At 33.6% G+C, this 25,728-nt stretch overlaps 2 protein-coding genes across 4 annotated transcripts in view; both read left to right on the forward strand.

The window, feature by feature from the left end:
- LOC149796897 (protocadherin-9-like) overlaps nucleotides 1-15,468 on the forward strand; it is a 57,900-nt gene extending 42,432 nt beyond the window's left edge. For all 3 annotated transcript variants that reach the window (XM_089961556.1, XM_089961555.1, XM_089961558.1), the window contains exons 3-5: nucleotides 4,666-4,785; nucleotides 11,535-11,649; nucleotides 15,020-15,468. In XM_089961556.1, the coding sequence (XP_089817682.1) occupies nucleotides 4,666-4,785; nucleotides 11,535-11,649; nucleotides 15,020-15,342 (558 nt within the window). In that variant the 3' untranslated portion in view covers nucleotides 15,343-15,468. The remainder of the gene's footprint in view (nucleotides 1-4,665; nucleotides 4,786-11,534; nucleotides 11,650-15,019) is intronic.
- A 289-nt stretch (nucleotides 15,469-15,757) lies between these two features.
- Nucleotides 15,758-25,728, forward strand: part of LOC149796898 (protocadherin gamma-A10-like) — a 94,171-nt gene continuing 84,200 nt past the window's right edge. Inside the window, exon 1 of the mRNA XM_089961551.1 lies at nucleotides 15,758-15,829. The gene's annotated coding sequence lies outside the window, so the exon portion shown is untranslated. The remainder of the gene's footprint in view (nucleotides 15,830-25,728) is intronic.

The raw sequence follows: 25,728 nt of genomic DNA on the forward strand, positions 1-25,728 counted from the left end.
ACTGAATTACTTGCTTACAAGTCCAGCTGCAAACTACACAGACCCAGACCTGCCACTGCATAATGTGCTGGCAAATCTGGGTCTATGCAGTTTGTTATAGTAATCAGTAGAGCAAATAACAATGACTCTGATCTGAAGTTGAGTTGTGTGACCACAGATTATGGTCTATGGTGGCAGTAGGACTTGACTTAAGATGATAATGGAGTTATTATATAAGACACATTCTGTCTATAATAGGCTTAAAAAAAACATGCGTTTCCTATTGCACTGGTTTTAAATTTAGAGCAGGTAGGTTATGGACTATTTTTTTTGCAAACATCATAAATATGATGACATATAATGTACTAAGCACATCAAGTTCTGGGCTAAAATAGCTCAGTTAGATGCACAAATCAATTTTGGTATTATATTTTTCATTTAAAAGAATTTATGCTGGAGTGGGGAAAAAGTGCTAGAGTCAACAACCAAAAATAGGGTTGGTTGGACAACCAGAAACACATAAAAAAATTTGGCCTAATATTGCCTGCAGGCTTTTTTTTGTATTATCAGCACCATTATAAATGACAGGAGTTGCCGTTGTACCTTATTACATCACATAATCTTACAATCATGTGTACTTTTCAGTTCAGTTGAGGTGGTGTTTAATTGGAGGACTGTATTAATGATAGGTTGTCTCCCTATAGTATTATATTGAATTATATTATATAGGAAAGAAAACTGTCTTTGCAGGGTGAGATGATTTCCAATTGATATGACACCTACCATACTGTAGGTGTCAAAAGTGATCTAATGTTGAGTAATGGTTCCTACTAATTTTATGTAAATGCAGTTAGTGCATTGTAATTTTCACACCAACAGGAAAATCTCTTTATCTGGTAAGTGTGAACCAATTAGTATACTGCACTCCTTTTCTGAGGGAAAATCCACTTATGCTATTTATACACATAATGAGAGGAGTTCACCTGGTCATATATACATACCTTTATATATATATAAGGTCTGGAGTCCATGCTCTTTCATTAACCATTCATGTAATATCAGAAGCTTTCAGATCATTGAAAGTGCCAAAGACTTATTAGCAGGGTTACTTACTAAAGATCACTTTAATGTTATTGAGTGTTATATTGCAAAACAACATGTCCAAAAACCAAATATTTTGCATCCAAGCAATTAGATCAGAAACAGCTTTAAATGTGTTCTGAACAAAATTGTATGACTACTGTCTTGACGGGCAGTTTTTTATGTAGATATTAAAATACTACTTGCACTTAATTTATTCTGTTAATGTATTTCATATACACTTTGTGTTTTCTACTTAATGTATTTAAGCGTGCTTTACTATATTTTGTATTGATAATAGTTTGTTCATCCTGCGGGCCTCAGGAGAATATCATATATTTACTGAGTTACTCTATCAAAAGTATGAAATTATCATTATTATTATTATTATTATTATTATTATTATTATTATTATTATTATTATTATAAAAAGCAACAAGTATTAAAATTCCAAAACACTGGAAGATTCCACTACCATATATACTCACTTAATGTGCAACAGATCTTACCAGTAATCAATAGAAGAAATAGCATTGAGCCTGACCGTCTGGCAGATTATGCAATGGTAGATCAGGGTGTATGTTGTTTTCACTTAGATGACTTGTAAGCAGGTATATACAGTATATTTGCTTCACTGTTTATTTTAGAAAGAAAACTTTTTTAGTAGAATTTAATGTTAAGTGGGAGGAGATCAGATAATTTGTTTAAATGAGAAATATTCATTTTTTTTTATTGAGCAGGTGTGGGGTTTTTTTTAAGGTGAGATTTTTATAGTCCTAGTTATTGTAGAGTGTAGCTGGATTTCAGGGGCTGAGGAAATCCCTATGTCCTGAAATATTACTGTTCAGATTGGATTACCTCTCAAAAAGTACATTAAGCTAGCCCAACTTTAGTCACATATATTTCTCTTCAGATTGGATTACCTCTCAAAAAGTACATTCAGCTAGCCCAACATCATGCACTTTTAGTAGAAATTCACAAATTTATTTTAGTATAATGGTTTTTCCTTGGCTACCAAATATTAATAAATAGTAGGGTTTTGAGGGCTACAAAACCAAGAATAATGCTAAGTGCCTTCAGATTTTTTAACTTTATTGTGGTACTGGGATGCTATTAAATTGATGGATGAGGATATTTTATTAAAAGTGCGATGTAAAGTGTCACTCTGGTAATATGCTTACATGCATTTTTTGTGGTTGGCCATTTCAAGTGACTTTACCTTTAGCATAGTGCAACATACATGGCATATCTTTTCCTTTTGCCAATTTATGTTTTGTACTAAAAATATGCAGTCACCAAGAGAATTTTTAAAGAAGCTCCATACATTTTTTCTTCTTGTTGTAATAACACAGATGATGAGGAGATTCAAATCATTGTGTGAGACATGTAATTGGAACGTGATTGTGTCGCAAGTTGACTTCCTGAAATTACTTGCCTCCTGGTTCATATTTAGAGTTATCCCTTCAATTTTTCACAATAGTAAGTGATTTAATTGCCTTAAGAATTAAGATATATCGAACATACTGAAATATAAAATTGCAGCATAAATTGGCACTTGAGAGTAAATATGTCAGCTGATTTATTGGCATGCATGAAAAATTACACATAATAATTTGATTCTGAATAGGTCTGTTACTGATACCATGCAGATTCTTAGCCAATTACCATAAGAAAAACCCAGCATCACCATCTACACTAACATGAAACAATAATTCAGTTTAGCACTAATTTAGTTTTTTGCACCTGTAGGTCATGTTGTCACTTTGACCAGTCTTCTATTCTTCAAATGGGTTTCAGGTAGATTGGCAACAAAATGCCTGTAATACCTTTACCATCTGAAATCAATGTATTCTGCCTTGATGTGCAGCAAGCATTTTGGTGACATGCATGTATTTTTGGAGAAAAGTAAATATTTTTAAATCAAAATTATTAGGTTTAACCTTTCAAGGGTTATTTTTGAAGTTATACATCAATGTACTTACTAATGTACCAACTCTAGCACTGTAGTTAGCTTTTTTGATCTCATTATGTTATTGTCTTCGATGGTATACAAAAGTGAAGTTATATATCTCCAATGCAAATGTATTGTCATTGGAATTGGCATGATAACAATATCTTTAACCAAATTAAATCTCTTTTCTGATCGCTGCAGTATGGAGCAGTCATAGAGAGCAGCATGTTTAATTGACATCAGCTGTGTCTACGGCATTAGTCCAGTTTCACCAAACATGTTTGCTGGATACAAATAGCAAAATTCTACAGGCAGTGGTCAGTGGAATAAACTTGAATTTTAGTGTGACCTGTAAATTTGGCCTTATATTGTTTGTCACATTTGATTGATTTTATATATAATCATGATACCATGATATTATTGTAAAAATAATAATGATGTTATCGTGACAGTCGGGTAAAATTAATAATGATATTATCATGTCAGTAGGGTAAAAATAATTATGATATTATCGTGACAGTAGGGTAAAAATAATAATGATATTATCGTGACAGTAGGGTAAAAATAATAATGATATTATCGTGACAGTAGGATAAAAATAATAATGATATTATCGTAACAGTAGGGTAAAAATAATAATGATATTATCATGACAGTAGGGTAAAAATAATAATGATATTATCGTGACAGTAGGATAAAAATAATAATGATATTATCGTGACAGTAGGGTAAAAATAATGATATTATCATGACAGTACGAAAAAAATAATAATGATATTATCATGACAGTAGGGTAAAAATAATAATGATATTATCATGACAGTAGGGTGAAAATAATAATGATATTATCGTGACAGTAGTGTAAAAGTAATGATATTATCATGACAGTAGGGTAAAAATAAGTTAGTGATGTTCCTTGTAAAACAAAGTGATGATAATGAAAAAAACTTTAGGCTTACAATATAATCACTTATTGATACTGCCTGCCCTAATTTGAACAACCTAGACATTGATTTACCTACACCTAATACACCAGTAGATCAGAATCTGTGTTCAGCTTTCTATTTCTAATTTAAAATGAAAAGTATAGACCCTAACATGTGGGTGCATTTTAAGACAACATATCTGGGTCTGTGATGTTGTTCACAGCCCTCACTGTCATAAGGTTTCAGGTTTGAATCCTACCATCAGAGCAGCCTGGGTCTGGACTGGACTGGACTAGACTGGACCAGACTCCTGTTTCCAGTAGGTGTGTCTTTTGGGGGATTTTTAATGTAGCTTTAACAATTTTAGTCATATCACTATGATGTCAGCAGTGTGGTAGTTTATAATGATGTCTAGCACCAATGAGTGACATTATCCTGACACCAGGCTGACCAGTCCTATGACTAACCTCTTAATGCTGACTGCAGCTGCTAGTACCATTTTTTGTAAGTCTTTGGTATGACTTGGCCTGTGGTTCAACCCAAAGGGGTAAAAAGTGAGTCACCCTTAATTTGAGCAAATATTAGTTTCTGATTCGTTGAATGATTGATGATGTAATTGTTTGGTTGGGTGGATGTCGTACCTAAGCATAAATAAAATACTGGAAAATGCTGATCATATAATTTTTTTGTTAGAATTCATGTCCAGCTTTTTATCTTTTCTTCTTCCAGGAACTGTATCAACAAAAGGATGCAGGTACTGACAGACAGGCCATACCTCTAAAGTCATTCCAGACCCTTCATACTGTAGTAGATACTACACAGGCTCCTATCACAGTCTGCAACTCTAAGGTAAATAAACCAAAATGAAGTATTCAAGATGCTATAAAACTTTTTTATTCTTTTTTCATTTTGCAAAATTTCTACAGTCAAATTACATTTTTTTGTTAATATTCAAAATAAATATTGTTTTAGGAATGTCATGTTTAAAAGGCACTGCTAATTGGTTCAAGTGTGTTTTTTGACTAAGAGTGGCAAAATATATTGAGAGTGCATTCAGAATGAACTATTTTAGGGAGTGCTAATTTCTGGATTCTTAGCTGCTTCAAACCACTAACTTAAAAGTTTGTGGAAACAAATAGGGTCTTTTCCCCCAAGCCGTAAATTTAGACAAATAGGACCTTTTCTACAGGCCTTGAATTTAAACAAATAGGGCCTTTTCCACAGGCCTTGATACTACTTTGGAAACAAATAGGGCCTTTTCCACAGGCCTAGATACTACTATGGAAATAAATAGTGCCTTTTCCACAAGCCATACATTTAGACAAATAGGGCCTTTTCCACAGGCCTTGATACTACTATAGACACAAATAAGGCCTTTTCCACAGGCCTTAGATACTACTATGGAAATAAACAGTGCCTTTTCCACAAGCCATAAATTTAGACAAATAGGGCCTTTTCCACAGGCCTTAGATACTACTATGGAAAAAAATAGTGCCTTTTCCACAAGCCATAAATTTAGACAAATAGGGCCTTTTCCACAGGCCTTGAATTTAAACAAACGGCCTTTTCCACAGGCCATGATACTACTATGGAAACAAATAGGTCCTTTTCCTTAAGCCATGATTTTTCCTTTTTGCAAAATAATGAAATCTGGTAACCATGGAAATAAATGAATTCATTTTTATGGTGGTTGGGTGTTGCTTAGAGAAACGGGTTAAATTTGGATTGAAACCTTAATGTATCAACATCTGTCAGTCAAACCATAACACAGACCAAAACATCTATAGATCAGACTTTTTGTAACAAGAATTCTGCAAGAGGTGTCAACATTATTTTCAGGTGTACCAGAATCTTGGCCTAATGTCTGTACAAATTCAAATCAACATAACTTCGTTTCAATCATTTTCATTAAATTTCTTGTTTACATAAAACAATAAACACTAATTCATCAAATTGTACCTGCTATATAATGTCAAGCTGCACATTTTATCTTCTATTTATTTCCTGAATAAACTAACCTGGCTTCAGGATATAAACAAGGGATGCACAACTGAAACATTTAAATGGGCAAGAAACACCCTTTGCTTGGAACAAAGTGAGCCACACTGCAAACTTTTGTCTCCAAAATAAAAGCATTAATACATGTACATAAAGTAAGAACATATGCCATGGGCCATGTAAAAGTGCTTGCAAGCTGGATGCAGCCCATGGGCCATTTAAAAGTGTTGGCACGCTGAATGCAACCCATGGGCCATATGTTGTAAACCTCTGATATAAACCATGAGGTGAAGAGTGGAATGATTTGTAATCAATGATACCAGAGTACAGGTATTTTTGTTTTGTGCTTTATGCTTACTAAGACCACTGAAGGATTTCAGTTTTGAAAGACTGGTTGACTTTTTGTAACAAGAATTCTGCAAACAAGTCTGAATTATTTCTTTTATTAAGATCCTCATGCATAAATTACTGGAACAATATTTGGTCCAATTCCTGTATGCATTAGTGGGTGTGTTACATGTATTTATTGTCAATGATGGATCATAAACAAAACTGGGAGGGGGCTGCTACCCTGCAGTAATATATCAAAACTGAAGTGACAATGACAGGGTAAAAAATTAAATTGTTACTTTTCCCCTGCATGACACTGATGGGTCTATGTGCTGCTGGTTTATCTTCCATTGTTGACAATATCAGTGAAAATGAATATTTCAACTTTGTTATGTAACTTTTGATCTAAAGGTTTCACTAAAAAATGAGTATCACTTTGATTTTGCTTGCATTAATTAGAGACAAAATTCATGATAGACCTTTTGTGTACATAATTCTAAATGGAATATTTGATTAGTCATTCAGGATATATCTTGAATTAATTAGCATATTGCCATATGTCACTTGAACCCTAGCACATGGCAGATACCTTTAGACCACCAACCAATAGTATCAATAACCACCAGCCATTGCTATCGCTGGCAAAGGTGTAACCATCCTATGATTTCCAGACAAATTTGGCAGCTTGTCTGGACAGTGTCAGGCCTAATGTTGATCACCTATCCAAATGCCACTGTACATCATATACACACTGAAATCAATATAAATGAAACATTTTTCAACCATCTCTCACAAAATTTTCAGTATGCAAGGAAAAATTCACTAATTCAAATGGGGTAACTGTAAACATAAAATACTTTGATTTTATTTTAATTGTCATGGTAATGAATGAGGCAACTACTGGCTTTCTGGCCACATCCTGCCCATGACCTATTTTTTTCCAGTTACATTTATATCATATGGGTACATCTAAAAATTGCTAACAGGCCTCCACCCTGGAGGAAGTTATACATTTCTCGAGTATTGCATGGTTTTATCATTACACTTGAGATAGTTTTACAGGATCAGAATTTCCAGTTCATCAAATCTGTTAGCTTGTTATCATTAAGAATTGTTGATTTTGTTTCTTTATAAAAACATTTTGACAAGGTCCTGGTTTCAATTTTGTCAACAAAACTTTAGTTTGGACTTGAACCTTGTGTCTGAATTCTTGGGATCTGATTTGTTGAAATTTACATCAGAATTAAAATTGAATTGGCTTTAGTGTAAACTATCTTTAGGACTTGGTGAAATTAGGGCACTGTATTGGTAGATTAGGGATTTTAACTTAAGACAGGGCATGTGTTGGTGTAATTAGGGTCTGGTGTGAGTTCCAAGTCAGGGACTGATTTTCCTCACATGGTATGGTGTTACATCAGGCAGTAACCAGCAGTATTCAGCAGCCATCCTTAACTGTCTGTTACATTGTCATTTGATATGACACCCAAAGGAAAATCTTTATCCACTAGAATTTTATGACACCTTTTGACATGTCAGGCTCTTTAAACAATGTAAGAGATTGAAAGCAAACAGTTCTATAACTTTACAAGTGGGCAATCATCACTTTAGGACAGAGGGAAAATACTGACTTGCTGTATAAATATTGTTATGTCCCATATATGGCAACCTGTGTTTATGGTCTTGAAAATTATATACTGTTTTTGAGAAGGATGCAAATCAAAAGCTCTGAAAATCTAACTAAACCTTTGTGTTTCTAGCAAGATATCAGTGTGCATGGTTTTTTATTCGAGTCTAATTCTATCTTTACAATGGATGCCCCATGTTTGGATGTACCCTCAGATCAGGCAGCTACTTGTGGCTTTCATTGTGGCATCTCAAGAGCCAGCCATTACTCAGATCCCTCACCAGGCTGCAAGACAAAAAGCTTCCTTCAAAAGCCAGACGGACAATAGAGCCAGTCTGGAACAACTGTGTTCATCTTCCTACATCATTCTATTTGCCTAGGGCATGTTCTCATGCAAGTTTTAGTCAGTAACCAGAAATTTGTTTAAAATTAAGTGAAAAATAGTTTAATCAAAATAAAAGCTTTGTGCTGGTTAATTGGTTGTTTTGGCAAAGAATCAGCAGTACATCCTGTTTTGCTCCAAGCCTTCAACCATACACAAATTGAGACCTTGCCGAAATTAATGTAGTGAGGTATTTGAAATGTATTTAAAAAAATTAAAACATCTGCTTCAGGAACATCAGGTGGTGGTGCCAACTTGAGACATACCATATCACAGGCTTTAATGGTTAGATCCTGACAACTTGTTACAAACATTGTATCACTGACCAAGTTTACTTATTTTTCATGTCCCAGAAATTTGTGGATTAAAATCTACCATTTCTTCATGACTCAGTTCCTGCTAACAATCTTTTTATGGCATAAATGGCAGACAAAACATACAGGATCATAAATGCAATGAAAAAAGAACAGACATTTATAAAGTTCAAGTTAAAAACATCTAAAGAAAAATTACATTCACCTAATATGAAAAATACTGCTTTGCCATAAACCAACTTTCCATATATATATATATATATATATATATATATATATATATATATATATATATATATATATATATATATATATATATATATATATATATATATATATATATATATATATATATATATATCTAGCACTTTAATGAGGGGTCTGGATTTTGTAAAATGGTAAGTAGGACCTTATTCAGCAAAACAAATGAGTGTTTCACAGTTTTCTAGATGTACATCAATATGTTGAAGTGTGCTCTTCATGTGGAAGAAAAGGTCAGGCTTTTAATGGCTTACTGTATTATATGACATGTTGAGTTTCACCATGAAAGAAAGCTTCATTGTTGTCATAGAAGGTTGCTGAGGCATCTGTTTCTAATGTGTCATTGCTGAAGTAGTAGGCAATTTGTTTTCTTTGAATGTCAAGAGATTAATTAAAAGTAATTTGTCAAGAGATGGATTAAAAGTAATTTGTCAAGAGAAGAGTTAAAAGTAAGTTGGATAATTTGATGGATTAAAAGTACTTTGTCAGGAGATGGATTAAAAATGATTCTTTAACTAGATCAAACCTCGATTTCATGAACATTACTAAAACAGGACTTAAATTTAAGACTTAAATATGGCAATCAAATTAGCTTAAATGTAAGTTACAAATTAAAATTTACCAATCCCATGTCTTAAGTTGAAACTTAAGGGCTTAGGTTGGTGAAATCAGTGCCAGAGAATAATACAATTCCACTTTTTATTAAGATCTTTACATCAATAAACTTGGCTGATATTTGTCACCAATGTCCAACACCCATAAAATGTTACTTTGTTTTAAGTTGCTCCAGAATGATTTGCTCCAGCAACCTATGTAACTGTAGAGTGGCTCAGGTCAGGGAGGGTGCAAAACTTGCCTTCAAACAACATTTTTGTATCGGTAGGGGACCTCAAAAACCACATTGAAAGTTACTGCTCTGCTCATAATTTATAACACAGAAGATAAGACTAAAATTGAATGTCTCCAGGTATAACATTCCCAATTTAGAAAAATAACATATCATTGGCTCATAAATACAAGTCCATCAGTTGACCACTGATCACCTACTATCTTACTTTAATTGTACCACACATAAATTAGACTAAATGTACTGAGACTTCCAATATGAGAGAAAGTGTATGAGATCAATGATATCTGAGATGCATCTTTGGAGCTGGTTGTGTTAATTAAAAATCTTAAAACGGTAGCTTTAATTTAACCAGTAACCTCCTTGTCTGTATGATATTTTATCAAAATGATTGTATCATACTATTTATTATCTCATAGATAAAGTTAGGGCTGTGAAGATGAGATTGTTTTAATGGGCTTTGTGTAGTTCTTGATTTCTTACTGAGGGTTTATGTCATTATGGCTAGATGATCAGTGGGTGGGGTGTCTCTTTATATTAACAGTGAAGGCTCCTACTAGGAGGACAAACACTTTTAACTGACATTAACTGTCACAAGAATTAATGAGATCTCATATTCTGAAAAGAAAAGAAACCTTTTGATTGCACTTAATAACTTTTAACAAAATGCAGGTGTTCAATAATTATGAAGTACATGTATAAACAATTTATTTTTTTACAGAATTCTTCCTGGTTCGAAGATTGTTCACTGTAAATTCTGTCATAAGCAAATGTTTTAGAAAGTATGGGATCAAAGAGAGAACTGCCCATAAACACTGGTATTTACATGTGTTTTGCCTGCAAAGCATAAGTGATATAAATGGATCACTATTCTGATGTTGTCATTTTTATTATCATTGGTGTAGGTGTCAGATGGGGTTGTCCTTCTTGTCATCATTGGTCTAGTGTCTGCATTAAGCCTCTGCATTTAGCAAAGTTTTCTTGACACTGACACAGCAGAGCAGACATGAGACAACATACCACATATTTCATATCTTGTACCAATATAGTCCTTTACACTCACTTATGAGTCCAGCTGCAAACTGCACAGACCCAGATCTGTCATTGCATAATGTGCTAGCAGATCTGGGTCTGTGCAGTCTTTTAAGAGTAATTAGCAAAACAAACAACATAGACACTGATCGGCAGGCCATTGCAGATCAGGATATTTGTTGCTAGCAGTCTTACTTCACTAATAAGTGAGCGTAAAAAGTACATAGATACAGTAGAATGCTAATTATCCATGCATTGGTTATCCATACTGGTCACTTGTATGGACTCCCACCATTTCTCTTTTAATATTTAAATCCACAGTTGAATATAATTAGTTATACAGACACAGATTGCCCGTTATGTTCTCTTGTATGGACTCCCACCATGTGCCTCAAAATTTATATGACAAGATGATTAAAATTAATTTTTCAAGTAATAATTTTCTTTGCCAAAAACAATCTTTGTCTCCCACCTTGGTATGGATAATTTGTGTTTTACTGCAGCTTCACCTACTGTTATACAAACAAACACATGAATAACAAGCTTCATGTACATTCTAGTGACTTTGTGAAGGGGTCAATTGTTTAGTGAAAAAAATACCATTGCAACAGATTGTTATGAAAGTACAAATTGAATTGATTTCCTTAGTGTGGAAATAGTTAAATATACTGTTACAATGGGATACATCTAATGGCCAAACTGCGGGAGGCAAATTTTATTTGCTGACCATTGGATATTTGTTTTGTGATTTAATGTAGGAATTAAGACAAAAAGTCTGCTTTTTTAATGTTTTGCTTTTTCTCTTTGTAGTTAAAAATCAGTCATCATCCTGAAGACAACCATAGTGAGACCTCAAGAGAAACTGTAACAAGTGACAGTGGAAGAGGTGGTAGTGAAGATGACATACCTGTAGCATCATGCAAAGGTGAGACACAGTGACCAACTATTTGTCTGCTGTCACAGATGTAAAATGTGTTCCCTTCTGACAACTGTTTTATATACTGGATCACACATCCAAATTACAAGTTGCCTAAGGAAATGAAGGGTGACTAATGAAGTTATATCTTCACTGGGCAAAGTTTCCACATTTCTGTTAATGAAAGTAAAGGTTTCTTTTAAAAAAATATATTTGGATAAGTACCATTGTGCTTTGATACTGTGCAATCTGAGACTAGAATTGCACATGGATATACCCTTCTTTTTCTGCCTGAACAAATATCACCAGCATGCCACCAGACCTTTCATGCAACCGACACATAACCTTGCAGTACTTGATTTCTACATCATACAGGATCTTTATTTCTATGTTCATAAAGTTTATAAAGTATTTTTACTGTTGTGAAAGAGGAGAGAATGTATTGATGTAATTCATTTTGACTTTGTTTGGTAGCTATAACGAAATTTTATGAAGGTGAAACTTTTGAGTTGACTTAATGCATATCTATTAATAGTATACCTTTTTCAAACTATTTTGTTTCTTTTTTATTTGTAATAGATTAATTAAACTTATTGATATATTTTACTGGCATAACAAAATGTAATGAAGTTACTCTTCTTTGAATAAATTATAAGTTTTTCATTTTTTTTAAACCAATTTTAAAAAGAACTAATAGCTCAAATTTGGCAATAGATTTATTTTCAAAGAACAATTTGTTACAAAATATACCACAGATATAAAAAGATTTGATTTTATGTTGATATAATTTAGAGAAACAATTTAAATTTCAATTTGGAATAAGATTGAGAAACTCTCCTCTATATCACATAACCAAATGTTACATTTAGAAACCTCTTTTGGAGGAAATAAAGAGCCAGGTGAACAGCCTCAAGAAATAGGCACCTGGCTGTTCCTTTGATGATTCTTTGATCTCAGTTACTAAAGCAGTGACTCAGTTGCATATCAATAGGGAGTCTGACATAGGTTCAAAAAGGGCATAGATGCCAGTCCTTGTGCAATTCTAGTCCAAGCATACATTTTTTTTTTTTTGGTGACAATAAAATTTAAACTCTGTATATTTGTTGCAGACATTGTCATAGCAATCACCAAGCAACCCCTGTGACTGTAGAGTGGCTCAGGTCTGGGAGGGGCCAAAACTTGCCTTCCCATTTCACACGTTTTTTTTAATTGGGATTGGGCCTCAAAAACCACCTTGAAAGCTGCAGCTCTGCTCATAATTTATAACACAGAAGATAAGACTAAGATTGAATGTCTCCAGGTATAAAAAATTCCCAATTTAGAAAAATAACATATCATTGGCTCGTAAATACAAGTCCATCAGTTGACCACTGATCACCTAATATCTTACTTTAATTGTACCACATATAAATTAGACTAAATGTACTGAGACTTCCAATATGAGAGATGGGTTCGAGTCTCGGATTCGGCCAATGTGGATATGTGAGAAAGCTTGTCAGTAGCTTCTCGAGGGTCGGTGGTTCTTTCCGGGGATTTCCCGGGTTCATTAATACTGGCCGCCATGTATAGCCTATCGTGTGCTGAAAAATGGCGTTAAACCCTACAACAACAACAACAACAACAACCAATATGAGAGAAAGTATATGAGATCAATGATATCTGAGATCATATGAGGTCATTGGTATAAAAATGACTGGTTCCACACTAAGTAATTCTTATCTTGTCTTAAGTACTTGGATCTTATGAAAAAGTTGGAGGTAACTAATTTTAGAAACAGATAGGAGTTAAACTTGCAAGTCTGTGAAATGCTATAGTTCATGTATATTCCTATTTTATTGCCTTTACAGACACTGTTTTAATTGATGCCTTATTTTTGTACAAGCAATTTTGAAGCTGATTGATGAGGGTGTGTCATTATTAAAGTTCTATAGATTATTGGTTGTATTGATAATGGAAAACTATCTAAAATAAGTAACAGTATATCACTATATCAAAAGTAATATTGAACAGTATCAAAGTGATTTCTATTATTCAACACAAATTCATGCACTTAAAAGATAATTAACAAAAAAAGTATTGTTCCCATTTATAAATGTGTTCAAAGAATGTGGGAAAAGTAAAATCTAATGGCTGGGTAATGCTTTGGTCATATGCTCTTGAAATTGTCATGGAAACTATTTTGAATACTTAGTATCTTAAACAAAACAAAACAAAATGTTCTACAGGTCACAGGGTTTACACATTGTCTATACCTGATGTTGACCTATCCTTTATATTTGGAGTACAAGGTTTGCTATTTTTGATGTAACGTGAAAGACATGCATACTGTTTAGACATGATGGTGATATGATGACATGCTGATAATGCAATAGTCATAATGGCATATGGATAACTGGATAAATTGACAGGAAATATCGATTTTAGATCAAAGATGTACTCATCACATGCAGTAAATGAAAACCAGTCTGTTTAAAATTAGATCTCCACTATCTTATGTGAAGATCTAAAAGCTCTTAGTGGTCATGAACATTGAATTAGCCAATAGAAATGCAGCTTGCAGAAATTTTAAAGTGAATTAAATCATTTGGCAAACACTGATGCTGAGGAGCAAAACTATAAAACTTCATCTGATTGGCTGATAAAATTAGAGATTATGGTAATAACATAGATTACCAGAAAACTACCCTTAACGGGTCACTGTCAGATCTTTAAAACCACCTAAAGCAGCACTTCACTTCTACACTGACATGAAATACATTAACTGGAGCAGTTATTAAAAGAATGACTGTTAGATAATAATAAATTTTCTTAAAGGAACCATTACCCTGCAGAGGTATTGGTTTATATTGGATTCATTAAATTACTCTCAATAGCACTGACATAAAAGTCAATCTTCCTCCTGAAAGCTCACCTCTACCAAGTAATCACCTGTGTAACATGGTCAGACAGTCCCATCCACCTGATCAATGTATCAGTAAACCTCTACATCTTGAGGAATTCATTTTGTTTTTGGTTCCTATAGATTTTGTGCATCCAGTCATTTAGACAATTTGTTAATTACTGTTTTTGTATGAGAGTGGGATACTGCTAAAATAAAATTGTTGATGCATGTAAGTTTCTACAGTTGTGCACAAATGTAAAATTTATCAATGCTTCTGTGGATCAGAGCAGGAGTCTGGATCTGAGCAGAGGTCTGGATCAGAGAAAGAGTCTGAATCAGAGGAGTCTGGATCAAAGAAGTCTGATCATCTTAGCAAAACAGTGTTTATTGGATTTCTGAACTCATCATAAAGTGAAATAAAATAGATATCCCACAATTAAAAATGATGTCATTCATGCATGTCGCAGAAAATCTTTATTTTTCTTTTTATATTTTCAGGTGAAATGAAAGGACCTCATATTCACAAACAAGATTCATCAAACGTTTTGCATTGTTCAGTGCACAAGTCCCACAGGAGTGAAGTGTCACCAGAAAGAGTTCATTCATTGGTAACAGAGGAAAGGACTTTAAACAATTCTCTTGACAAATCAAACAATAAAAGCAATAGTTCAGAAAGTAATAATAGGCAATCATTTCCATTGTTAATAAACAGTAATCATGGTACCAAAAGACCAAAATTCACAGTTCTGCAGCCATTGTCAGACAGACAAATCCATGACAGAAAGGTGCAATCAGTTCCTTGGACTGCATCTTTTGTGTGAACAGAAGAAGAAAAAAATGGGAATGACATAAATGTTGTTGATAAATTTATACGACTTCCAGTAGATGCAGTAATCTGTGATATTATGTTTAATGAATTTATAAATAAAATTAATGAATAATGAAGTCTTTGTATTTTGTGGGTTTTTGATGAGATGGCTATGCTGAATCAATTTCAATCTGCATGGATGTATTATCACCAACCAACAGCTTTGCTCTATCAGCTGAACATTCAATTAGTCCTTTGTCTAGAAACTCATAAAGAATCTTTGGTGTGGTATAAGCTCAACCAGTCTATTCTGGGATAGTTGTATATAAATAATATTTTGCATAGTTTACTTCAGGATATACTGTATATGATATGATACACATTCTGAGGTCAAAGGTTATTTCCTCCCACCTGATTTTATCTCAAAGCAAGTCTGTTCATTCATGTGTTTGGCCAGTATAGTCGTTTTCTGTGCTTATTGTGTGTTTGTTCATTTGAGGGTAAGTAATGGTTTCCTATTTACTTTTTTATATTTTATTTTAGGGGCAGATTTAGAAAAGAGGGATAAAAAAAGTTATACTGTGTGTTTTAAATGTCTTATGCTGGTTGGATATGGTTTTGATTGTTTTGTTTGTTCCAAATTCCTCTTTTATCTTTCAAAAGGGGAACAGATTTATTCAAAACCCCAAAAGGACAAACTAACTTTATTCACTTTTACATTGTTTATAAAAGTTCTTACAATGATTATGCAAGTCCTGGCATTGATTATTCAAGTTCTGACAGCTGACTTTCAATTATTTTACTGGTGTAAATATTTGTTTTTAGCTAAAACTTGCATCATTGTATATTAAATTTTGTGGTTAAAGTATCCACAAAATTGAACCTCTAATGAGTACATGTAAACGTAAGTACGCAGGTACTGACAGCCTTTGTACTCCCAATGGCATAGGTGGTGGTCTGAGATGGCTTGCACATGGTGGTCTGAGATTGCCTATGAGCTGTAGGAAACTCCAGAATCAAGAATAAACTATTGGCAGGTCTTTGGTTACCAGGTGATGGTGTAATTTAGCAGCCTTTACCTGGTTATGAAATGATCAGATGCCATTTGTGACCCCTGACTGCTCCTTAAATGGCCCTAGTCTATTCCGTAACCAAACATTTTTCTCCTTACTCTTAATTTACCTAAGTCCTAAAATGACACCAAGCCATTTTGGTGAACTCACTTTGTTCCATTTCAAACAGAGCAAGTTTATTCTTATTTTTTTCTCTTTTTGTTCTTTTTACAACCTAGACTGTATCATAAGGTAATAAAAAAAATGTTGATACATAGTTTCTTTAAATTTCCAAAGAAACAAAAATAAATACAGTGAAAAGAGCAAATCATGTTTTAGTAGTTCCTGACTGATATGGTGATTTAATGAAAATGTTGTGTTTTAGCATCAATATACATGTATATTTATTTCCATTTATATTTCATTCCGCTTAAGATTTTTATTTCATATATTTTTCAAAAGATAACTTAATGACTCCATAAAAGTATTAGAACTGCACAGATTCTGATATTATTTCAAAATCCAATGAAAATCATTTTATACCACATACATTAAAAATAACATGGCTTTTAAAGTGTCAGTATAAAGCAGTTTGATATACCAATACTATTGGTATATCAAACTGTGATCTGTCCATGGTGCAATAACATGCATATATAAACATTCTTGCAATGGTGCCCCTGCAACTGTGTGCTGTCCACTCATTAATCATTAGTGACATAAAAATAATGATAAAAAGTTTTAACAATACCTGATATCTAAATGAATTTAATATGATACACATTTTAATCGCAATCCTTTCTTCTTACCGTTCCCCATCCCCTCTCATGCATGTGAGACAAAATATGCAGAAATATGGTGTGAGGGAAAAAGAATTTGGGTTGGATGAACACCACATAACCTGCAAGAATATGGTTCATCGTAACATATGTGTACACTTTCCTTGATACAAAGTTGCGAACTCTTCAATATTATATGTTAAATTTTTGGGTTGCGTGGTACACATGCTGTGATGTAATTTAATGTTTTCTTGTTGTTGCTGTTTCCTAAATCTATTATAATGTTCTAAAAATCAATTATTATTAATTAAATATGAAATGTCCACAGGCTGACCCTCCTCTCTATTTATCTTTCTCTCAAATCTTTGAAAAGACGAGTGTAGAGGATTTTTGTTTTTGTCATCCCACAATGTCTCTGAAGTTATGAATGATGGTAAAAGTTAAGTCAAATGAGAGTTTTAAAGTCAAACCCACCAGAGAAAGAGAGAGAGAGAGACCCTTTGCTGGTTAATCATTTCACTTAGTTTCTATTCCATGTGCTGTTTCATGAATGGCTGAACGTTCATGTGAATGGCTGAGCTTAGTGTTTGCAGTGCTCTACTTTCTTCATTAAAACCATCTTTCATGTTTATATATATATATATATACACATACATATATACATACATACATACATACATACATACATACATACATACATACATACATACATAACATACATACATACATATACATACATACATACATACATACATACATACATACATACATACATACAAACAGAAACCCACAAAATTAAATAAAATAAAAATAAAACTATATCTGTATTTTTAAAACATAAAGTATATGTTCCAGGACTAAAATGATGTATAAATTGATGATAAAGTTTCTATTCTGCATTTTACAGAATTTTATAATCAATATCTTGCCAAAAGATTTCCAGATCCTTTGCCCACAGATCCCTTGGCATCCAGAAATGAAATAAAAAGATAATAACATAAGTACATGTTGTTTTGACTGGACTATCGATGTAGTGACAAAGACGGTATCACTTCATAATCATCATATCATTTTGTAGAGGTTAATATGATTTTGTGGCATTTTGTAGAGGTTAATATGATTTTGTGGCATTTTGTAGAGGTTAATATGATTTTGTGGCATTTTGTAGAAGTTAATATGATTTTGTGGCATTTTGTAGAGGTTAATATGATTTTGTGGCATTTTGTAGAGGTTAATACAATTTTGTGGCATTTTGCAGACATTAATATGATTTTGTGGCATTTTGTAGAGGTTGATACGATTTTGTGGCATTTTGCAAACGTTAATATGATTTTGTGACATTTTGTAGAGGTTAATACGATTTTGTGGCATTTTGTAGAGGTTAATATGATTTTGTGGCATTTTGTAGAGGTTAATATGATTTTGTGGCATTTTGTAGAGGTTAATATGATTTTGTGGCATTTTGTAGAGGTTAATACGATTTTGTGGCATTTTGCAGACATTAATATGATTTTGTGGCATTTTGTAGAGGTTGATACGATTTTGTGGCATTTTGCAGACGTTAATATGATTTTGTGACATTTTGTAGAGGTTAATATGATTTTGTGGCATTTTGTAGAGGTTAATATGATTTTGTGGCATTTTGTAGAGGTTAATATGATTTTGTAGCATTTTGTAGAGGTTAATATGATTTTGTGGCATTTTGTAGAGGTTAATATGATTTTGTGGCATTTTGTAGAGGTTAATATGATTTTGTGGCATTTTGTAGAGGTTGATACAATTTTGTGGCATTTTGCAGACGTTAATATGATTTTGTGACATTTTGTAGAGGTTAATATGATTTTGTGGCATTTTGTAGAGGTTAATACGATTTTGTGGCATTTTGCAGACATTAATATGATTTTGTGGCATTTTGTAGAGGTTGATACGATTTTGTGGCATTTTGCAGACGTTAATATGATTTTGTGACATTTTGTACAGGTTAATATGATTTTGTGGCATTTTGTAGAGGTTAATACAATTTTGTGGCATTTTGTTGAGGTTAATATGATTTTGTGGCATTTTGTAGAGGTTAATACGATTTTGTGGCATTTTGTAGAAGTTAATATGATTTTGTGGCATTTTGCAGACATTAATATGATGTTCTCACTCCAAAACATTCATGGATGTATCCTTCACTGAAATATATTAACCCCTGTTGTCTGCTTTTCAAAGATAAATCAACAACTCTCAAAAACTCTGAAGAAAATTTCAGAAGATCACTCAATTGTGCTCTAAATTCTAACAACAAAAACATGGCATATTTTACTCAACATTTGTCTAAGGCAGCAATGGAAAGTCTTATCTTCCAATCATCATAAATCTAACTATTGAACTGTATCCCCAAGTTATAATTTGTAAGTAATATTAAAGTAAATGACTTACTGAAAAATAAGAGACAGTAAGAACTTTGTTAAATAATGCAAAGATGAAGAGATACTTTATCTGTTAGAAAAAATGATTTTGAGCAATATGAATAAAAAAAATGCCAAATTTACTTTGATACTTTGTATATAGATGACAGGCTTATAAGTTGTTGATTGAATTCTTATTTACTGAGTTGAGAATAATGTAGCAATTGTTTCCAACAGTATTGTCTAATGCTGTTTTGAATAAGTTTCATCTTGGTTGTACTTACTAATTCTGTTGTTTTATGTTGCCCAATTGTCGGACCTAATTTGGAAATGAACTTTTGTATCTCGGGAGCATTTTCTAATTTGTGAGGGACTTTGCAATCAATAATTCATAATCTCAGCAGGGAGGAAGGCTTCTTCATTCCAATTTAGTTACTGTGAAGGATGTTATGAAGAACGTTGCCGAAGATCATTCAATTATTGTGAAAGAGAGAAAGTTAATTGCTTGGAAACTATTGCACTTTACAGAGTTTAGGCAAAAATGATCTCATCTGCTGTATGACATGAGCGTCAAGTAAATGTATTTGCTGTTTTGATTAATATTTTATTTGAGAGAGAGATCACATCAGAAACTAGCATTTTATGTATTTAACTTCTACAAATATGACAGATATAGCATAATTGGAGTTGAAAATAAACAATTAGTAAAAGTCTTGCAATTAGCTGTGATTACTTTGCTTATGACAACTTGATCACTGGATCTGTTCTTTATAAATATTTATAGACTATTCTTTGCAGATTGTAGCAACAAGTACCTTCTACTTATATAAACCAGTCAAGAAATTCCATGAAAATAATTGTTTTTCTTGTTTTTGTTTTTTCCTGGTTTGTTTTTTTATGCTACAGAAACAGAAGTTGGTTACATACTGGCAAGGCAGTCAGTTGAGTGGCTTGACCAATGACACACTAGATTAATCAAACTGGGCTGATCTTATGGTAGGGCTCGAACCTGCAACATTTTGGTTTCAAGTCATGTACACTCACCACTGAACTATGGCAGCTCCCATTTGCAACATTTAATGACACAAGACTTGTCCTAACTTCTTTAAAGATATACTGTTATTATAGTGTACTGTAGCCTATTGCTTGAGTTAAACTAACTAAAATATTATCTTTAAAAAAAAACTCCATATGACTCAAAACACTGACCAATGTAGTGCAGGTTTTTAAAAAATAAGCTAACATATAATTACTAACCATGGACCAACAAAGCATTAAATAGTTTCTAAACAAAATGCCACATATCAGTTTGGATTTGGAATCCATAGTTGGTTGTATTAAAAAGGACACGTTTGACAAGAAACTGAACAAAAACTTGCTTTAGCAAATATATCATATTTGATTCCATGAACAACGCAAACCTAACAAATTTTAACTTTAGGGGCATGTTCCTGAAGGCAGCAAACAAAGGGACTTTTAAACATTTTGATTTTTATTGTGATAATTTTCATACTGGACATTTAAAATTGCTATTGATTCAGATTTTACAAGCCAAATCATTTTCTTTATAGTAAGTAGCAGATGAGAAATTCCTCTTGTACATTATACATTTTTTATGCAGAACTATTTAGGCATATTATTAATGCTTTCCCAGAAATTCATCAAAAGCAATTGCAATCTCCAATCCAAAATAGTAAAAGAAATTTCTCCATTTAGCAACAAAAAAAAATCCAGCATTTATGGTCACCCTGCTAAGGGCACTCTGGGTACTAAGATTTAATGGGGATTCTTTCCTATTAAGGTATTAGGGCAAATTGTTTTCTTTTTCCAGAGAATCAATATCTTTAAGTCAAGCCTGTTTTACTCCCAGTCAGCAATGACCATAAATTGATGTTAATACAGCACTCCAGTCCATTATTTTATTCTGTCCTTGTGGCTATGTCCTTGATGACATGTTTTGGACAGTGGTCATTAATATGGACTATTTGTTTGTAATTTGCTGATAAAACCTGTCACAGCTATATAGCTTCATCAAGAGTACTGTGTATCCATGGGGTTGGGTCAAACATTCTTGTCTCAGAAATGGATCCTGACTTGCCAATTTAGTGGAAAGTTTGGGAGTGTTAGAAATAGATCCTGACTGGCCAATTTAGTGGAAATTTTGGGAGCATCAGCACTTGAGCTTTAGGAGTTCTTTGATATGAATCTTTATACAAGACATAACCTGTATAAATCAGGATCTAGGATCATGGTCTTCCTGCTTCTGTAATGAGGCAGTGAAATTGAGAAGGTTAATAATGATGGTTAACATAGGACTCAGACTTGGGATAGAGAGATATGTTAGCATAAAGGAAGACATCTGCAGCCCCCATTCGACTTTAAAGGATTTCTTGCACACAGTCCCCATTGACTTCAAATGATGTCTTCCACACAGTCCCCTTTGACTTTAAAGGTTTTGCTCCACACAGCCCCTTTGACTTTAAAGGATTTCTTGCACACAGTCCCCATTGACTTTAAATAATGTCTTCCACACAGTCCCCTTTAACTTTGAATGATATCTTCCACACAGTCATCTTTGACTTTAAAGGTTTTCCTCCACACAGCCCCATTTGACTTTAAAGGACTTCTTGCACACAGTCCCCTTTGACCTTAAAGGACTTCTTCCACACAGTCCCCTTTAACTTTGAATGATGTCTTCCACACAGTCCCCTTTGACTTTAAAGGTTTTCCTCCACACAGCCCCCTTTGACTTTAAAGGACTTCTTCCAGTTTTGTACTGTGATATATATTAGTTTGAAATAAATTGGTCAACTGCGGAAATAATATGTATTTTTCCTTAAACTTTGGTTTAAAAATGGCTTATCTCTTTATGCATATTTTGTGGCTATCGCCATTAGACTCACACGTGTAACATTAAAGAAGGGAGTCTCACAGGCAGTCATATGCAGTTCTTGCAGTGATTATATGTAATCACTTTATTTCTGAATTAAGCAGACTTGTTTTTATAGGGTCTTTAACAAAATGCATGTGTATGTAAAGTTGTTGTATTTCTTCCATCCCTGAGGACCTAAAAATATTGTCAGTATTAATATTATAGCAGATTTTCACGTAACACACAAGGCTGGAGCATTGCAAGAAATAACCTAAGTAACACTCAAGGATGACCCATGGCAGGAAGTTACATACTGGCCCATAGTGGAAGTTACATACTGGCCCATAGTGGAAGTTACATACTGGCCCATAGTGGTCCACAGCAAGAAGTCACCGAAGTAACTCTCAAGACTGGCCAATTGTGAGAAGTTACAAAATTACCTCTCAAGGTTGGCCCATTGCAAAAAGTCACACAAGTAATTGTCAATGTTGGCCCATTCTGAGATGTCACAAAATAACTCAGAGTTGGTCAATTTCGAGAAGTCACATAAGTAACTCAAGGTTGGCCCATTGCAAGAAGTCACATAAGTAACTCAAGGTTGACCCATTGCAAGAAGTCACATTAGTAACTGTTATGGTTGGCTGATTCTGAGAAGTCACTTAAGTATTTCACAGGGTTGGCCATTCTGGTAAGTCTGTACATTATATACCTTGACTAGGGTTCCTGGGTGACTAAGGGGTCTATAGTGCTTGCCTTTACAAATTACCAACATCTCACTTTTGTCCGTCTGTGTTCAAGCCTTGGGTTCTGCCATTTCAGGTATGTGAGAAAGCTTGCCATTCAGTTCCTGTGAGTCAATGGCTCTTCACAGAGTTATCCTGGGTTGTTTACCACCAGATATACGGTAGTGGCCACCACATATAACATATCATGTGCAGAAAAAATGGTGTTAAGCCCACAGCAACAAACCTTAACTAAACTTTGTGTATGGCTTGCACTTAGGGTAAAACTTAAATTAAAAATTATACCAAAATTGAACAAAATTGGTCTGTATGTATGAAATAATTATTTCTTCACAGAAGTGTATACATGAAACATAGCAAGAAAACTTCATGTTTTGATGAGGAAGCAGATAAGTTCTTTTCTTCCGATTTTACACTGGTCATCAAAAGTGTAACATGACACTCCTTTTAGATCACTGTCTTGCATGATAAATTCTACTCTGAAATAAACATCACTGGAGAAAATACAACCAGATTTTGCATTTGTGCTTCATTATTGATGGTGATGTAGAAATGCAAATTTATTATACATGTGCAACTTTTGTCGTCTCCTCAAGGGACTAGGAACTAATTGAGCCAATCTTCTGATTTTGCATACTATTGTAATTCCTAAGAAAATCATTAACATTTCTTCTATGATTTTTCCTGAAGATTTGCCACAAAATGTTAACTTTATTCAGCATGAAGTGGCAAACACCTAAAGAGAAAATAAAAAGTGTTGTGTGTTCAGCTTGTTGTCATATGTGATACCATATTCTGACAAAGTCTACCCAATATCATTATTTTTGCTTCAGTTACTGTCCTTGAAATGTATTCAAAACTGCATCCTGTGTAATAAAGCAATCTTAATGATTGACACACTTCACATAAAGGCCATTGCAACATATTGCATTATCTTCACTTTTACAACCTCAACTGCTTCTGCCCACTGTAGAAATGGGACAGTGCTGACATTAGCAAAGTTACTCCTATAATAACAGGATATAACAGCATTGCATACATATATACACTCACAAGTTGAGTTCAACTGCAAGCAACATAGACCCTGATCTGCCATCACGTAATGGTCACAGCAGATTACAGTCTATAATTTAGTTCTAAATGCTCCCTACAAACAGCATTGACTCTGCATTATGCCATGACAGATTTGGGTCTGGGCACTTTTCAGCTAGACTCAGCTTATTCGTAAGTACACACAGTATATATTTTCTGTTTAAATATCCTTTCTTCTGAGTTTGAATTTTTCACAGCTACATATCTGACTTCACTTATCTGCTTGGAACTGGGGTACTGTACTTGGATCAAATTATCAGCATGCCTTAAATATAGAACAATTCTTTCCAAGGAACCTTAAGTTCATTTCCTCTCCTTCTGTCTCTCTTGACCAACCTACACCATGTGAAACCTGTCTCATGGGATGATTTATGCTAGTTTTATGGTAGTTGTCTCTGTACCAGATGGTCAGTCTTTCTGACCTACACTGCTGACCAATTCAGTGGTCCTGCTGTAATGAAAGGACACCAGTAATTATTGTCATAAAGCTTGTAATTAACTGAATCAAATTCTAATAGAGAGTCTGCTTGTGTAAAAGGTGAGGAAATATGGTGAACACTTTGTGGAGGAAACTGCTCATTTGCTCCTGGTTTAAATTAATTTTCTTATCCCTTATGACTCTGAAATTTTCCTTCGGTTTCTTGTGGATTTTATTCTGGGTTTTTCATTTCTTAAAAAGATTTAATTACATTTAAAAGTGTTATAGAAAAGATCTGTAAATTTGATTTAGGAAACATTATACATAGCTGTTTCCTGTTTAATTATACACTTCACTGTTTGGTAAGTACTTTAATCATTTCAAACATCCATAAATTTCAATCTTCCAAATCCTCATTCACTATGATGAAGGAGATGAATGAACAAATTATTTTCTATTTTATTATTTAAATGTGGAATAAAGGTAATGGCTTTTAGGCTCCCATGTTGGATGGTGTTAATTGTTTTATTGCTTGATCTATTAATGACTATAATAAGTAGATAACCCCACCCCCATTAATGAAACTCTCAGGGCACAAAAATGTAGTCATGCTCAAAGTTTTAATAATGGCGCTTGTACTTTTTACCTCTGTGAAATGTCACATGCAGTGATACAGTTTCTAAAAATAGCCATTCGGAAAAGGCAAACCGGCCTAATGGTGTTCAGTGTTCTCATCCGTGTTATTGTTCTTATTATTGTTCTTACTGAAAACCATGTACCAGGCTTTAAATTTTGTTAATCTGAATATGGATGTGCATTCCAATATTTAGTTACAGTGGTGCTTAAGCCTGCAGACTGCATAAAACATAATCAGTTTTGATGAATCTTTCTAGAACAGTATAATACACAAATTGCTTGCATTTCATCACCGATACATATACCTTGAATATTTTGAGGTGAAAATTGCAATGGAACTGCCAGCCCCCCCATTAAATAATGTCGATGAAATATTCTTATATGTGATTCATGTTTTAAATAGAGAGGGGTGTA

The sequence above is a fragment of the Sinohyriopsis cumingii genome, chromosome 6 (assembly GCF_028554795.1).
Source record: "Sinohyriopsis cumingii isolate HCF-2022 chromosome 6, ASM2855479v2, whole genome shotgun sequence".
Taxonomy (NCBI): domain Eukaryota; kingdom Metazoa; phylum Mollusca; class Bivalvia; order Unionida; family Unionidae; genus Sinohyriopsis; species Sinohyriopsis cumingii.